A 17,258-nucleotide genomic window follows, 5' to 3' on the forward strand; every position below is an offset into this window, starting at 1 on the left:
CCCATCATTGGTATTAGTGGGAGAAATAGTGCCCCATCATTGGTGTCAGTGGGAGCAATAGTGCCCCATCATTGGTGTCAGTGGGAGGAATAGTGCCCCATCATTGATGTCAGTAGGTGGAATAATGCCCCATCATTGGTATTAGTGGGAGGAATAGTGCCCCATCATTGGTGTCAGTGGGAGGAATAGTGTCCCATCATTGGTGTCAGTGGAATGAATAGTGCCCCATCATTGGTATCAGTGGGAGGAATAGTGCCCCATCATTGGTATCAGTGGGAGGAATAGTGCCCCATCATTGGTGTCAGTGGAATGAATAGTGCCCCATCATTGGTATCAGTGGAATGAATAGTGCCCCATCATTGGTATCAGTGGGAGGAATAGTGCCCCATCATTGGTATCAGTGGGAGGAATAGTGCCCCATCATTGGTATCAGTGGGAGGAATAGTGTCCCATCATTGGTGTCAGTGGGAGGAATAGTGCCCCATCATTGGTATCAGTGGGAGGAATAGTGCCCCATCATTGGTGTCAGTGGGAGGAATAGTGCCCCATCATTGGTGTCAGTGGGAGGAATAGTGTCCCATCATTTTTGTCATTGGGAGGAATAGTGCCCCATCATTGGTGTCAGTGGGAGGAATAGTGCCCCATCATTGGTGTCAGTGGGAGGAATAGTGCCCCATCATTGGTGTCAGTGGGAGGAATAGTGCCCCATCATTGGTGTCAGTGGGAGGAATAGTGCCCCATCATTTTTGTCAGTGGGAGGAATAGTGCCCCATCCTTTGTATTAGTGCCTGCTGTGTCTCTGCAGGTGGGGGGAGGGGGGGTGCAGTTGGTCACCTAAATCTTTCTGTAGCTCCACTGGTGATCAGTAAACCTGACTTTTACCTGTGATCTCTTGGGTGGACAAACCCATAAAGAAGAAGTTGTATCTCCTGAATAAACATGGATTGATTACACATTGTACCCCAGGCCATGTTACACACGGGTCGTAGTTGGATGTCTCACCGAGTCCTCCCGCAGCAATCACGCGGCCCCCCAAGTACCCAGCGACGAAGTCGGCTCTCTTCTCCCTCATGCGCGTGGATCGCCCAGGTTTGCTCCAGACACCTGCAAAAAAAAAAAAAAAAACTTTATTCAGCCTTCTAAACCCGCCAGCGAGCGTTCTCTGCAATTTTTTCCTGTAGATTTCAATTTGTTTTTCCGTAGAAAAGTTTGTCGCAGGAGGGGAAGCAATAAACACAAGGAACACCGAGTGCAGTTAAGAGGCGCGAATATCACGCAGAGATCCGCTGACAGGATGATGATGAGATTTCAGCTACAACTGTCAGGTCTCCTAAGCGCTTTTATTCTCCGCGAGGCGCGGTATTTCCGAAAGGCCGCGGCTGTCATCTGCAAACAAATAAATCTGTTTCAAGTGGGCTTGGGTGTACTTAGAACAATAACCGCGATATAAACTCCGAGAGATGGCAAGTATCAACTTTTTCCTTTTTTTTTTTTTGCGGTCTTCTCCCGTGACATAACTTTTCTCTACAACAGAAGCATATGTAATTTTATGACTCATTAGGCTCAGCAGTCGTCGCTTTTCTGAACACGAACACGAGGCTGAGCGCATGGGAGGTGGAAATGGGGATTTGTGCAGGATGATGGGGCATTTTATGACGGTCTGAGGAACTTAAAGGGGGTGATTTACTAAAAGAAAATAGACTGAGCACTTTGCAAGAGCTTAGAGCCCATTCAGACTTATCATGCGACTCCAAAGTCACCCCCCATGTTTCCCAATTATTTATTTCAGGTACTTATATATCGCCTTCAATGTACACAGCGCTTTACATATATATTGTACATTCACATCAGTCCCTAACCCTCAAGGGGTGTACAATCTAAGGTCCCTAACCCTCAAGGGGCGTACAGTCTAAGGTCCCTAACCCTCAAGGGGCGTACGATCTAAGGTCCCTAACCCTCAAGGGGCGTACGATCTAAGGTCCCTAACTCTCAAGGGGCGTACGATCTAAGGTCCCTAACTCTCAAGGGGCGTGCGATCTAAGGTCCCTAACCCTCAAGGGGCGTACGATCTAAGGTCCCTAACCCTCAAGGGGCGTACGATCTAAGGTCCCTAACTCTCAAGGGGCGTACGATCTAAGGTCCCTAACTCTCAAGGGGCGTGCGATCTAAGGTCCCTAACCCTCAAGGGGCGTACGATCTAAGGTCCCTAACCCTCAAGGGGCGTACGATGTAAGGTCCCTAACCCTCAAGGGGCGTACGATCTAAGGTCCCTAACCCTCAAGGGGCGTACAATCTAAGGTCCCTAACCCTCAAGGGGCGTACAATCTAAGGTCCCTAACCCTCAAGGGGCATCCAATCTAAGGTCTCTAACCCTCAAGGGGCGTACAATCTAAGGTCCCTAACCCTCAAGGGGAGTGCAATCTAAGGTCCCTAACCCTCAAGGGGCGTACAATCTAAGGTCCCTAACCCTCAAGGGGCGTACAATCTAAGGTCCCTAATCCTCAAGGGATGTACAATCTAAGGTCCCTAACCCTCAAGAGGCGTACAATCTAAGGTTCCTAACCCTCAAGGGGCGTACAATCTAAGGTCCCTAACCCTCAAGGGGCGTACAATCTAAGGTCCCTAATCCTCAATGGATGTACAATCTAAGGTCCCTAACCCTCAAGGGGCGTACAATCTAAGGTTCCTAACCCTCAAGGGGTGTACAATCTAAGGTCCCTAACTCACATTCATACATACACATACTAGGGCTAATTTAGACAGGATCCAATTATCCTACCAGCATGTCTTTGGCGTGTGGGAGGAAATTGGAGTACCCGGAGGAAACCCACACAGGCAGAGGGAGAACATGCAAACTGCAGGTAGGTATTGCTATGGTTGGGATTCGAACCAACGACATGTTCAGGAGCTGTTCACCGTTTTTTTCAGCAGCCCCTGAACTCTCCCTAATGTTTTCCTATGTGTCCATGTACACATCATTGTTTACAGCCGTTTACAGGCAGTTGAGTTTACAGTCTTTTTTTTGAACGCAACAAACTTGCGTTCAGACACCGATGTTATCAGCGTTTCAAACGCAAAACACTTGTAAACGTGGCTAAACGCATCTAAACGTGGCAAATCGCATTTTAATGTGTTTGTGTTTGAAAGTTTTTTAACTCTTCCAGTTCCCGATGCTGTGCAGAGCCTTTTTTCATCATGAAAAATGCATGCAAAGAGTTTTCAAGGTGCTCAGATGGACAAAACACTGAACACAGGATGTTCCTACCAAGCTTATCACACATTGTAATGACCAATTCACACCTCAGACCTCTCCCACCCTTAGAAACAAAAGATATGTTAATCAGCAACTCACACCTAATTATCTCAACACATACTACTGTCTCTGCTTCTACTCTCTGTATTTCTCTGAAACAATCTGAAATAGTTAATAATTTACCACTTTTCAGTGCATTGTGGGCATTTGGGAGATTCTCCTGTGCTTATCTTTAAAAAACGATTCTAAACGCAAACACGCATAAATGCCCATAAACGCGTTATGCAAGCGCAGCTAAACATACTTTTTTTACCTACGTTTTCCAGCAGTCAGTTTCCATTGTTCAGAAACGTCCCGTGTACATGGGGCCTAATACTGCCAGGCAGAAGTTCTAACCATTTGGCCACTGTGTTGCTCAATGGGTACCATTCATATCTGTGCGACTTCAAGTTGCAGGGACTACAAAGTAGTTCCTGCACTACTTTGGTCCAACTTTTATGCGACTTGAGGGCCTGGTCACATATCTGATGAAGGGTTCCTGCAAGACTCTGAAACGTTGCCTGGTTGCATGCTTGATGAAGAGTTCCTGCAAGATTCCGAAATGTTGCCTGGTCACATGCCTGATGAAGGGGTCCTGCGAGACTCTGAAATGTTGCCTGGTCACATGCCTGCTAAAGGGGTCCTGCGAGACTCTGAAATGTTGCTTGGTCACATGCCTGCTAAAGGGGTCCTGCGAGACTCTGAAATGTTGCTTAGTCAACGGGGGGTTACTACTAAGCAGGGTATTAGCAGAGCTGGGGGTTACTATCGAGCGGGGGATCAGCAGAACTGAGGGTTACTAATGAGTTGGGGATCAGCAGAGCGGGGGGTTACTACTGAGGGAGAGATCAGCAGTGCTGGGGGTTAATACTGAGGGGGAATCAACAGAGCTGGTGATTACTACTGAGGGGGGATCAACAGAGCTGGGGGTTACTACTGAGCAGGGGATCAGCAGAGCTGGGGGTTACTAATGAGGGGGGATCAACAGAGCTGGGGGTTACTACTGAGCAGGGAATCAGCAGAGCTGGGGGTTACTACTGAGCAGGGGATCAGCAGAGCTGGGGGTTACTACTGAGCAGGGGATCAGCAGAGCTGGGGGTTACTAATGAAGGGGGATCAACAGAGCTGGGGGTTACTACTGAGCAGGGGATCAGCAGAGCTGGGGGTTACTACTGAGTGGGGGATCAGCAGAGCTGGGGGTTACTAATGAGGGGGGATCAACAGAGCTGGGGGTTACTACTGAGTGGGGGATCAGCAGAACTGGGGGTTACTACTGAGCGGGGATCAACAGAGCTGGGGGTTACTACTGAGTGGGAGATCAGCAGAGCTGGGGGTTACTACTGAGTAGGGGATCAACAGAGCTGGGGGTTACTACTGATTGGGGGATCAGCAGAGCTGGGGGTTACTACTGAGCGGGGAATCAGCAGAACTGGGGGTTAATACTGAATGGGGCATCAATAAAGCTGGGGGTATTACTGAGCAGGAGATCTAGCAAACAAGGGTACTAATGAGCTGGGGATCTGCTGAGTGGGGGTGCCACTGAGCCAGGGTTTTCCTGAGCCTCTTTAAAACAAAGAACAATTAACACACACACAGGGCATTTCACCAAGCTTCATTAAAGCTTTAAAAAAGCATCAAAAACACATTAAAAAGCCTGTTGAAGCGGTAGGTGCCTTAATGTGTGGTAAAGTCGAAGTGTAAACGAGTCCTGAGGTTACAAGCAGTCCATCACCAGTTGAGAGTAGGGTTCAACGGGAGAATAGACAAGGGAAGAGACCCGTATCGATAGGAAGGATGTCCGGGAGTATCCCCAAACAGGGGGATGTGCGCAGTCCCAGAATGCAAAGTCCTCTTGCACCACCCTGTTCTGCCCCAAGGGGGAAACCCAAGATGAAGGCCTTGTGAAGACATTCTGAGCCTTGATGGTCCAACCTCAGGGAATACATATGACCATGTCTATGACCATGTCTCCCAGTAATGTCTGCTACCCAGTGGCGGACTTGCAACTCATGGGTCCCCGGGCAATAGGGGATCATGGGGCCCCTGTGTCCTCGCCCACACTCATGAAAGGTACCAGGGGCATCTCATGGGGTCCCTTACTGACCCCAGGCCCTCTGGCAGTGCCCGAGTGCCGGAATGGTCAGTCCGTCCCTTTTGCTACCTTACCAGTGTTCCACCAACCAATATCTCTATCCCTTTCTTCCCATGGTGCCTCTCCCCCGGTGCAGAGCCGTCACTTAAGCCCACAGCTCATGCTCCACCTAGGGGGGCATCTGGTGGCCAGCCAGGGAAACTACAAAAGGCCAAATCCCAACAATACACCATGGTAATGCGATGCCACGTGCCCCTGTCCAAAATAGAAAGAGGCTGCTTTGTTTTTTTTTTTTTCAAAGACATGCCTGGATAAATATCTTTTCCCAGGGGACAGTAGCGCCCCCCACTGCTGCACCTTATCACTGGAGCAGAGAGCTTAATGGAATACAGCTTCGAGGGAAATTTAGAACAGCGAAACACAGAGGCTCCCGGGGCTCCCTCTACTCCCATGCCGTATTGAAACAATAAGTGAAGCTTTGATGAGCTGTTTTTGCAAATTATCCTTCAAATTCTCCCTTTCAGGGGTTGAAATGATGAATGCGGTCCAATCACCAGGGTGTTTTCTGCATAATTGTCCTATGCAAATGAGGAATCCAGCTAACTGGTTGCCTGCCAATTCTTTTTTTATTTTCACCAGGACTTGGCATCACCTGAATTGTAATACGGATCATCAGTAAATGAAAGCTAACCTCCGGGCAGATATAACAGACATGTTATTGCAGCTGTGTATTCGTTAACACATAATTCGATGTATATATTTTTTTTAATGCAAGCAATATAAATGCCTGCATTTGACATATCAGCCTCTTGTGATTCACTGTACAGCAGAGCTGGGACTGGGAGAGGGAGAAGCAGCCCTTGGCACCAATCACGTGTGCTGCAGTGCAAGGAGCATCCTGATAGGAGAAAGGAGAGGAGTGCCAAACAGCTCATCGGTTTGCTGCTTCTCCTTTAACTATCCAGTCACAGGCTGGGGGAGGGACAAAACCTATACGGGCGTACCTCGGTTTACGAATTTAATGCGTTCTGTGGAACTTTTTGTATTGCGAAAAATTTGCAAATCGAAACACGGTTTCCCATAGGAATGCATTAAAAACCAATTAATCCGTTCCGGAGGTCAGAAAAGAGTAAAAAAAAGTCTTATCTGTTCAAAACTCTTTATAAAGTGAACTTTAAAGGCATAAATACTGTACAGGGACATGATTAGAAACAATTGTGAATGCATTGAAAACCAATTAATCCATTCTGTTGGTCCGAAAAAATAAAAAAAAGTTTTATCTGTTCAAAAATCTTTTTAGAGCGCACTTTAAAGGCATAAATACTGTACAGGGACATGATTAAAAATGAATTCAAAATGCATTGAAAACCAAATAATCCGTTCCGGAGGTCAGAAAAAAGTCCAAAAAAAGCCTTTTATCTGTTCAAAACTATTTATAAAGTGCACTTTAAATGCATAAATACTGTACAGGGACATGATTAAAAATTAATTTGTATTCAAATTTGTAATTTGAATTCAAAATGCATTGAAAACCAATTAATCCCTTCGTATTGCGAAAAAAATTTGCAATGCATTGACAACCAATTAAACCGTTCCGGAGGTCAGAAGAAAGTTAAAAAAAAGGATTTCATCTGTTCAAAACTCTTTATAAAGTGCACTTTAAAGGCATAAATATTGTACAGGGACATGATTAGAAATTAATTCGTAAATGTATTGAAAACCAATTAATCCGTTCCGGAGGTCAGAAAAAAGTCAACAAAAAGTATTTTATCTGTTCAAAACTCTTTATAGAGCGCACTTTAAAGGCATAAATACTGTACAGGGACATGATTTACAAAAAAAATAGTAAATGCATTGAAAACCAATTAATCCGTTGCGGAGGTCAGAAAAAAGTAAAAAAAAAGTCTATCTGTTCACAACTCTTTATAGAGTGGATTTTAAAGGCATAAATACTGTACAGGGACATGATTAAAAAAAATTTGTAAATGCATTGAAAACCAATTAATCCATTCGTATTGCGAAAAAAACTTCTAAACCGAGGCAATATTTTCAATGGATTTTCATTCGTAAACCGAAAATGATGTTAACCGAGGCGTTCGTAAACCGAGGTACGCCTGTCTGTTTCCCTTCCTGCCAAAGAGGGCTATGCTATGTGGCAGAGCTGTGTGAATCCCAGGACTGGATGCGCAGATATGCTTTTATTTGGTAGGTGAAACAACTCCCAAATATGTTTTTCATCTGTGTAGACCTCTGTAGCTGCAGGCACTATCAAGTAATTCAACCTCAAAGTTCACAGCAGAAGAACCGATGTTGTCCAAGTTCTTCACTCAGCAGCTCAGCCCACCTGATTTCCACTCCCATAGCTCTTGTTCTCTCTCAGTCACTGTTGGGAGAGGGATCAGGATAAGCAGAGCTGCTGAACCACTGCTGGGTGAGGTAGGGAGGGGGGCAGAGTTGCTGAACCTCTGCTGGGTGGGGCAGAGCTGCTGAACCACTGCTGGGTGGGGCGGGAAGAGGGGGCATAGCTGCTGAACCACTGCTGAGTGGGGCGGGAAGGGGAGGCAGAGCTGCTGAACCACTGCTGGGTGGGGCGGGAAGGGGAGGCAGAGCTGCTGAACCACTGCTGGGTGGGGCGGGAAGGGGGGGCAGAGCTGCTGAACCACTGCTGGGTGGGGCGGGAAGGGGAGGCAGAGCTGCTGAACCACTGCTGGGTGGGGCGGGAAGGGGGGGCAGAGCTGCTGAACCACTGCTGGGTGGGGGGCGGGAAGGGGGGGCAGAGCTGCTGATCCACTACTGGGTGGGGCGGGAAGGGGGGGCAGAGCTGCTGAACCACTGCTGGGTGGAGCGGGAAGGGGGGGCAGAGCTGCTGAACCACTGCTGGGTGGGGCGGGAAGGGGGGGGCAGAGCTGCTGAACCACTGCTGGGTGGGGCGGGAAGGGGGGGCAGAGCTGCTGAACCACTGCTGGGTGGGGCAGGAAGGGGGGGGCAGAGCTTCTGAACCACTGCTGGGTGGGGCGGGAAGGGGGGGCAGAGCTGCTGAACCACTGCTGGGTGGGGCGGGAAAGGGGGGGCAGAGCTGCTAAACCACTGCTGGGTGGGGCGGGAAAGGGGGGGGCAGAGCTGCTGAACCACTGCTGGGTGGGGCGGGAAGGGGGGGCAGAGCTGCTGAACAACTGCTGGGTGGGGCAGGAAGGGGGGGCAGAGCTGCTGAACCACTGCTGGGTGGGGTGGGAAGGGGGGGCAGAGCTGCTGAACCACTGCTGGGTGGGGCGGGAAGGGGGGGGCAGAGCTGCTGAACCACTGCTGGGTGGGGCGGGAAGGGGGGGCAGAGCTGCTGAACCACTGCTGGGTGCGGTGAGAAGGGGGGACAGAGCTACTGTTTGATGAGTCACTGCTAGGAGAGGGAGCAGGATAAGCAGCGCTGCTGAACAACTGCTAAGAGGGGGATAAGAAGGCTGCTTAATCACTGCTGGGAGAGGGAGCAGGGTGAGCAGAGCTACTGAGTCACTGCTGGGAGAGGCTACAGGGTGGGCGGAGCTTGTGAGTCATGGCTGGGAGAGGAAGCAGGGCGAGCAGAGCTGTTGAGTCATTGCTAGAAGGGGAAGCAGGGTGAGCAGAGCTGCTGAGAGAATGAATTCAGTGCTTCTGCAGTGAACTTTGAGGATGAATTACTCCACAGTGCCTGCAGCTACAAAGGTGAGTGAGTACTTGTTTTACAGCTGAATTACTGCTGGTTAATAATGTGCATACATTTGTCCAAAGCCTGACCACAGTTACACTTTAAATTAAAATGCCATTATGCTCTGCTGTGAAGGGGTTAATAAACACAGCTTAGAGGGAGCCGAGGTGACATTAAACATGGATTGCTCTGGGTCATGTTTATATCAGGGGTGTCGTGGGTAGAGGGCTGGACGGGGGCACACTATATACTATATGTGTATATATATATATTTACTGAAATATATTTTTTGAAGTATATTGAATGTGGCCAAAATTGTAGTATTTCAAATATATGTCAATATATTTTGGAAGAATATTTTTAAAATATATATTTTAATATATATTGGTAGGGAGCGCGAATACTGAATGATAATCGCAGGTATGAAAGTTAGCACACAGAATATAAAATGACTGCACTAGATATCCTTCCATCATCAGAGAAATGTAATCCATTCCTGGGTTGGAGTTTTCCATCTGATTCCCCGCTGAGATTGATCATTTCTGCAGAGATAAGTGCGGCGCCATGGTTCAAAGCCGGCAAACTGTCACCATAAGCGATGCAGCATTTGTGCCAGGAGTACGTTTTTGAAGGACCTGACCAATTCCAGTGATCAGTATTCTTAATGGCTCGCCATGCACCCCCCAGGAGTTTCTGGGACGTGAGAAGATTGTCAGAGGCTCCATCGCCGAGTTCCAGTTACAGGGGAGAGTATTGGAGGGAAACAGCGCAGCTTGCAAAGGGAGAAGAAAGGAAGACGGGGAACAGCGTGTGCTTATCTCTCACAACCCCCCGGGAAATGCTGTGCACAGGGCAGCTGTGATCCTGTCTAAAGTGAGTCCGATTCATTCATCTGCCTGGCCGTCGGACCTCACGGTATCTCACTGTCAGTTGTCATGGCAATTGAAGAAATCGCTTCGCACCAGCTGCGAAGGATGCATAATTCCCTCAAACCACCCCAACTTTCACCCAACTCTGCCCGCATGTGGTCCCGGCCTCAGGCAGATGGAGCAAAGACCCCACAGCAGGCCTCCTCCAACTGTCTAAAAATGATAACAAGGGTCTTGACCTTCCCTTCCACCGCTCCATCCTACGGCTGTCTTTTAATATAGAAAACAAAGATAATGATTTGATTAAAGTGGTTGTAAACCTCAGACGTGAAATATGAACAAAGCATATCCCTCTATAGTGTGTACTTGTCTCAGTCCAGAGCACTAAGTGTCATTTCTGTCTGCTGCCTCCTTCCTCTGCTATCAGAGTGAATCACTTCTAACAAGTTTTCCTGATACGAAGAGAAACAGCTGCTGCAGAGATAGCTATACAGGGGATTGGTTCCAGTAATTGCCCCCACCCCACCAATCACCTCCCTGCCCACAGCCAATTCACCCAGCTGCCTGGGCCCCATACAGGAGGACTGTTGGTACCACCGTTTCCTTGGTCCTGCCGGGAATGGTACATGTACGTACATGTACAGGGGGGGCTCTCTGACGCAATAAATCTGCGGTATGTTAACTGGACCAGTTAACATAAACCTCGGACATGAAATATGAACAAAGCACATCCCTCTATAGTGTGTACTTGTCTCAGTCCAGAGCACTAAGTGTCATTTCTGTCTGCTGCCTCCTTCCTCTGCTATCAGAGTGAATCACTTCTAACAAGTTTTCCTGATACCAAGAGAAACAGCTGCTGCAGAGATAGCTATACAGGGGATTGGTTCCAGTAACTGCCCCCACCCCACCAAGCACCCCTCTGCCAATTCACCCAGCTGCCTAGGCCCCCTGCTGGCCTTGGCCCCAAACAGGAGGACTGTTGGTACCCCCTTTTCCTTGGTCCTGCCGGGAATGGTACATGTACGTACATGTACAGGGGGGGCTCTCTGACGCAATAAATCTGCGGTATGCTAACTGGACCGGTTAACATAAACCTCGGACATGAAATATGAACAAAGCACATCCCTCTATAGTGTGTACTTGTCTCAGTCCAGAGCACTAAGTGTCATTTCTGTCTGCTGCCTCCTTCCTCTGCTATCAGCATGAATCACTTCTAACAATTCTTGCTGACACAGAGAGAAACATGGTGACGGGAGAGGGACCTCCAGCAGATTGACAATCTCAGGTCTGTTCCTGTGTGCTGTGTGGAGGAGGGTGTGTCTCTTCCCTCAAATCATCTCTCAGAGCTCTCCTCACTGAGCTCTGAGGTAATTTCAGCTCTCCGCCCCTTTAGTCTGAATTCTAAGACAAGCTTTATAAATTCAACACTTTAAACAGTTTTAGAGAGGAGAAGACTGCAGATAAACAGGTACAACTTATGTAGGAGGATTTGTTTCTCTGTGTATCACCTGAGGGCAGTCACTTCACTGGGTATATGGAAAGGTCTACAACCACTTTAAATATAAAAATCCTCGCACAGAGGTCCCGTATGACGATCGGACACAGCGGGCACCGTAACGCGGTGCTGCACGCTCCCAGGGAGTGTGCACAAGCAGGGGGCGGGGAGGCCCCCTGACCCTGCACTGCCACCGTTTATATACAACGGCCGGACGGGAGGAGGTTAAATCCCCTTTCTTCCCCATTCTGATGCTCGGTTTGAACTTCAGCAAGTCATCCTCACCACGTCTAGATGCCTGCATGCATTGAGTTGCTGCCATGCGATTGGCTGATTAGCAATTTACGTTACCATGCCATTAAAGTGGCTGGTGAGTGTAAACTTCTTCATTCTTTCTCATTTCCAAATTCAGTAATCATTTTACAGTAATCATTTTGTGATTTATCATCACAAAATTGTGCATTTACCAAAATAGCACATTATGGCTTAAATCGCCGTTCTCTGACCATCCCCCCCCCCTTTTTTTTTTTTCTTCTAAATTATTCATAACAAGTTTCTATGGAAAATATATGATATTCAATTAATATTTGATCACAGAAAGGAAAAGCCATTATATCTGTACTTTGCGATTTGCTGAAAGCAAAAAAAAAAAAAATTGGCACCAGCGCTCTTGAAGTGTAGGCGATGGAAGCCGCGTCCCCCCAGGCGGCGGAGATAACGCTGTGATCATGTGTGTGCGGATGACACTAAAATGATTATTACAGACATTCATTGTTCCAGGATGAAAGAATTCCGCCAAGGAGAAGCTTTTTTCTTTACTGGTAAAGTGCCGCCGTTCGATTCCTTTTTAGACAAGCGAACGCATGTGACATCAATGCAGAGCGGGCAGGTGACAGTGAAAGCGAGAACATTATATGAACCACTTTTCCCGGGGTCAGCGGGTTTCACTGCAGATAAAGCTTCCATTTCTGCACGGAGGAACACTTCTACACAAGCTATGTTAGGTAAACCATAGGATTACAGTGACTTATAATACGCATATGTGGTCACCTGACTATCACACCTATATGAACTTTTTGGACATCCCAGGACGGGAATATATATTGAATTCACCTCATTTTGGGACTATACATACAATCCAATGAGCGCCCAACACATGTCCAAGAGTCAGGGGCGGACTGACCATTTGGAAACACGGGCACTGCCTGAGGGCCCGGGGTCAGTAGGGGGCCCCATGAGGTGCCCCTGGTACCTTTTTCATAGGCTTTTTTGAGTTTGGGCAAGGACACAGGGGCCCCATGATCCCCTATTGCCCGGGGCCCCATGAGTTGTCAGTCTACCCCTGCCAAGAGTCCAAGGTATTTAACCTCCCTAGCGGTCTGATTATGTCCATATTTCTGTGCTCAAAGCGGTACATTTTTTTGCATGGAAATATGTCATTTTTTTATTGTAGGGCTGTAATTTTTAGGAATAACTCACTGAAATCTGTCCGAACAAGAGTCTAGTAAACTTAAAACACGAAATCAAAATTATAATTTAATAAATAATCATAAAAAAAAAAAATATAATAATCATACATTATGGTGTCCGTTTATGACACAGAGAATAGCTGCGATTCAACAGATCTCAGCTATTCTCTGGTCATTCACAGTTTATGACACTCAGGAGATCATGTCAGCCCTTCTCTGGAGATCTGTGTTCTCCCTCCAGATTCTCCAGCCCAGAGCTGGAGAATCGGAGGGACCGAAAACTAAGCAGAGATAATTTACCTCTGTTTAGTAAACTGATCTTTTACTGTAATCTCGCGAGATTATAGTAAAATCAGCCGTTTTCCAGCGTTTGGAGACCGTTCTCCCTTCGTTCGGAGAACTGCTTCATAAACTGCATTCACAGGAGAACTGTGTTCTCCGAGAATGCCGAGAGAACTGAGCAGTGATCTATTACTGCTGGTTCATAAACGGACACCTTAATTCAATAATATAATCAAACCAAAAACACTGAAATGTGAAATAGAGCGCCAAGTTCGCACATCGCTGAGCAAAGTCGCAGAATCGTTTTCAGTGTCTGATGAGGAATTTCCCCCACGAATCATTATCACTCAATTCTGCAAGTGGTTCTGATTTACTATCACTGTTCTCTAGCCGGTCTAAAACCGCGTCTGACCTAAAGGGACGCTTTTTGGACGCCATGGACGTTTCTCAGTTTCCAGGCAGAAAGAAGAGTAAAAAGGCAGGCAGGGCACAGGACGCCATGGACAGCGGCGGACTGACCATTTGGAAACTCGGGCACTGCCCGAGGGCCCGGGGTCAGTAGGGGGCCCCGTGAGATGCCCCTGGTACCTTTTTTCATAGGCTTTTTTGAGTTTGGGCAAGGACACAGGGGCCCCATGATTCCCTATTGCCAGGGGGCCCCATGAGTTGTCAGTCCACCCCTGGCCATGGATTTTTCTCAGTTTCCAGGCAGAAAGAACAGTAAAAATGCAGGCAGGGCGCCGGACAAAGCACTCGGGACAAAATGTATGTGAAATGGTTTGATACGGGAATGTTATACTATGTGATTTTAGTGTATTTAGTGAATGTCACTTTTTCACATTTTTAAATTTCCCGCCAGTTCCATCCCCCGTACATCCCGACGCTCACCGGGAACTGAACCCAGAACACGGATGCCGGCATTGGGCGGAGGAGATGGCCGGGGACACTGCAGGGGGGACATCGCGGGAGCGCAGGACAAGGTAAGTGAAGAAGAGATCCCGGAGCAACGCTGCAGTGTATTCCTGAGTGTAGCTCGGGGGGGGTTACCGCTTGTGGTGCTGAAACTTTACCCCGAGCTACACTCTGGAATACCATGGGGGTTAAAGTAACGCAGCGCTGTGTCGCGAAAAAATGGCCCAGTCATGAAGGGGGGTAAATCCTCTGGAGGGCGAGGAGTTAATATCAGTTTGGGGCAGGGGGGGACTGACAACTCATGGGGCCCTTGGGCCATAGGGAATCATGGGGCCCCTGTGTCCTTGCCCAAACTCAAAAAAGCCTATGAAAAAGGTACCAGGGGCATCTCAAGGGGCCCCCTACTGACCCCGGGACCAGTTTCCAAATGGTCAGTCCGCCCCTGGTTTGGGGTCAAACTCCAGCCCCTCAGGCAGCAATAACAGTGTTTCGTAGACCTCTCCTTGGCGTAGTGGAACGGTAGGCAGGTCCCGTTTCTCTCCAAATCCAGATTTTCTCGCACAACCGGTTATTTTGTTTGTCAGACCATCTTTCCATCAGCAAATCGCTCAAGCTGCACCTCCATTCAGTTAAAGCCGAATAACAACTATTTATCTGCGCGCGAGGACTTTGCACATCACAGATAATTGTTGTTTCCTATCTATTCCCGGGTCGCACAACATCAGAATCGCTGAACCTGCTCACTACTCTATGAATGTTATTAGCCACCAGCAAATTCGCCGTAGGCAAGAAAAACTACGGAACTCACTTGAAGCGACAGCGGAGGGGCTGAATGAGGAGGGCAAATGTCTCAACCTGATTATTGAAATGACTAAAAATAGCTTTTTCATTTTACAGCTGCTCCGGAGGGTGGAGGAGATGAGGATGGAATGATTGCAGAGTTCAGTGTGGATATCTACGCTGCCCTATGATTACATGATCACAGCCAGCCAATTATCAGAGGAGAAATGGTTATCTTACTTCGGGGAACTGCTGGGAGCGCTGCGTTAATACCTTTTTTTTGCTGTCAACTCGGCTAAAAGAGGCCAAAGATTCAAAGGGTGGCCGTAAACGAGATGATGTCTCGCTAGGAATGACGAGTGGAAAGACATTGGCCTAAGGGATTTTGACACCCACAGTAATCTATGAATAAAAAGTATTGTGGCGAAAAGAGTCTGGAGCTGCCATCATCCCTACACTGGCTATAGAAAAGAGGAATTCCCCTGCAAATGGGACTTTAAAGGCAGATTACCTGCACAAGACAAAAAATACACGATCTCAGTAATATACAAAAATTCACAAATAGGGGAACTGGAGAAAGTACAGAGAAGGGCAACCAAACTGATAAGAGGCATGGAGGAGATCAGCTATGAGGAAAGATTAGAGGAACTGAATGTATTCTCTACTGAGAAGAGGAGATTAAGGGGGATATGATCACCATGTATAATACATAAGGGGGGGATATGATCTCCATGTATAATACATAAGGGGGGGATATGATCTCCATGTATAATACATAAGGGGGGATATGATCTCCATGTATAATACATAAGGGGGGATATGATCTCCATGTATAATACATAAGGGGGGATATGATCTCCATGTATAATACATAAGGGGGGGATATGATCTCCATGTATAATACATAAGGGGGGATATGATCTCCATGTATAATACATAAGGGGGATATGATCACCATGTATAATACATAAGGGGGATATGATCTCCACGTATAATACATAAGGGGGGATATGATCTCCACGTATAATACATAAGGGGGATATGATCTCCACGTATAATACATAAGGGGGGATATGATCTCCACGTATAATACATAAGGGGGATATGATCTCCATGTATAACACATAAGGGGGGATATGATCTCCATGTATAATACATAAGGGGGGATATGATCTCCATGTATAATACATAAGGGGGATATGATCTCCACGTATAATACATAAGGGGGGGGATATGATCTCCACGTATAATACATAAGGGGGGATATGATCTCCATGTATAATACATAAGGGGGGATATGATCATCATGTATAATACATAAGGGGGTATATGATCTCCATGTATAATACATAAGGGGGGATATGATCATCATGTATAATACATAAGGGGGGATATGATCATCATGTATAATACATAAGGGGGGATATGATCTCCATGTATAAATACATCAGTGGTTCATATAGTGAACTGATGGCTTCAAAACTGTATGCTTCTGCAAAGGTGAGGAGTACAAAAAAAAATGCATGGTGCCTACAGTGAAACATGGTGGTGGCAGTGACCTTCTGTGGGGCTGCATGAGTGCTGCTGGTGTCGGGGAGCTGCATGTCATTGATGGTATCATGAATTCACAGATGTACTGCTCTATATTGAAAGAGAAGATGTTACCATCACTCCGTTCCCTTGGTCGTCGTGCAGTTTTCCTAAATGACAATGATTCAAAACACACATCTAAGGTCACTGTTGCATTTCTGAAGAAGAACAGGGTAAAAATGATTCAGTGGCCAAGTATGTCTCCTGATCTGAACCCAATGGAACACCTATGGAGGGAATTCTGAAGAGACAAGTTGAGCATTGCTCTCCATCCAGCATCCAGGATCTAAAAGAGGTCGTTCTTGAAGAATGGAAAAAGATCGATGTTGCAATGTGTCGCCAACTTGTTCATTCCTTGCCTAGAAGACTTGGTGCTGTCCTTACAAAAATCATGGAGGTCATACAAAACACTCGATGGAGTTGTTTTTGTTGTGGGGTGGATTCATTTTTGCATCAACTCATTTGAGTAAAACTGAAGATTTTGTCTTCTAAGTTCTATTATTAACCTTTTCTTCATGTAATGAGCTAAACAAATCTTCTATACAACTCAGTTTTGTCAAATATTTGGAAATTGTTCTTGTGTTCATTGAGATGTTGATTAAAATCTGACTTTTGAAAAGGAGTGTATGCTGAGCACTGTATATCAATGTTAGTATGAACCCAACTAAACTAATAATAAGGAATGAAGGTACCTATGGGCTAAATAGTGCTCATCTTACAATCTCTATTGGGAAAAATACTCATTACTTTCACTCTTCCTTCAATGACTAGGAAACTGTGTTTTATTAGCACCTAGAG

General features: G+C 46.8%; 2 protein-coding genes across 5 annotated transcripts in view; both read right to left on the reverse strand.

The window, feature by feature from the left end:
• The window catches only part of LOC149451417 (uncharacterized), a 502,187-nt gene that overhangs the window by 256,968 nt on the left and 227,961 nt on the right, over positions 1-17,258 (reverse strand). The gene's annotated exons all lie outside the window — the stretch shown is intronic.
• The window catches only part of KLHDC8B (kelch domain containing 8B), a 225,312-nt gene that overhangs the window by 35,864 nt on the left and 172,190 nt on the right, over positions 1-17,258 (reverse strand). For all 3 annotated transcript variants that reach the window (XM_089690703.1, XM_089690701.1, XM_089690702.1), the window contains exon 5: positions 1,003-1,104. In XM_089690703.1, coding sequence (XP_089546829.1) covers positions 1,003-1,104 — 102 coding nt within the window. The remainder of the gene's footprint in view (positions 1-1,002; positions 1,105-17,258) is intronic.

The sequence above is a fragment of the Staurois parvus genome, unplaced genomic scaffold (genome assembly GCF_062004578.1).
Source record: "Staurois parvus isolate SC_StPar_1 unplaced genomic scaffold, SC_StPar_1.0 ptg000540l, whole genome shotgun sequence".
NCBI lineage: Eukaryota > Metazoa > Chordata > Amphibia > Anura > Ranidae > Staurois > Staurois parvus.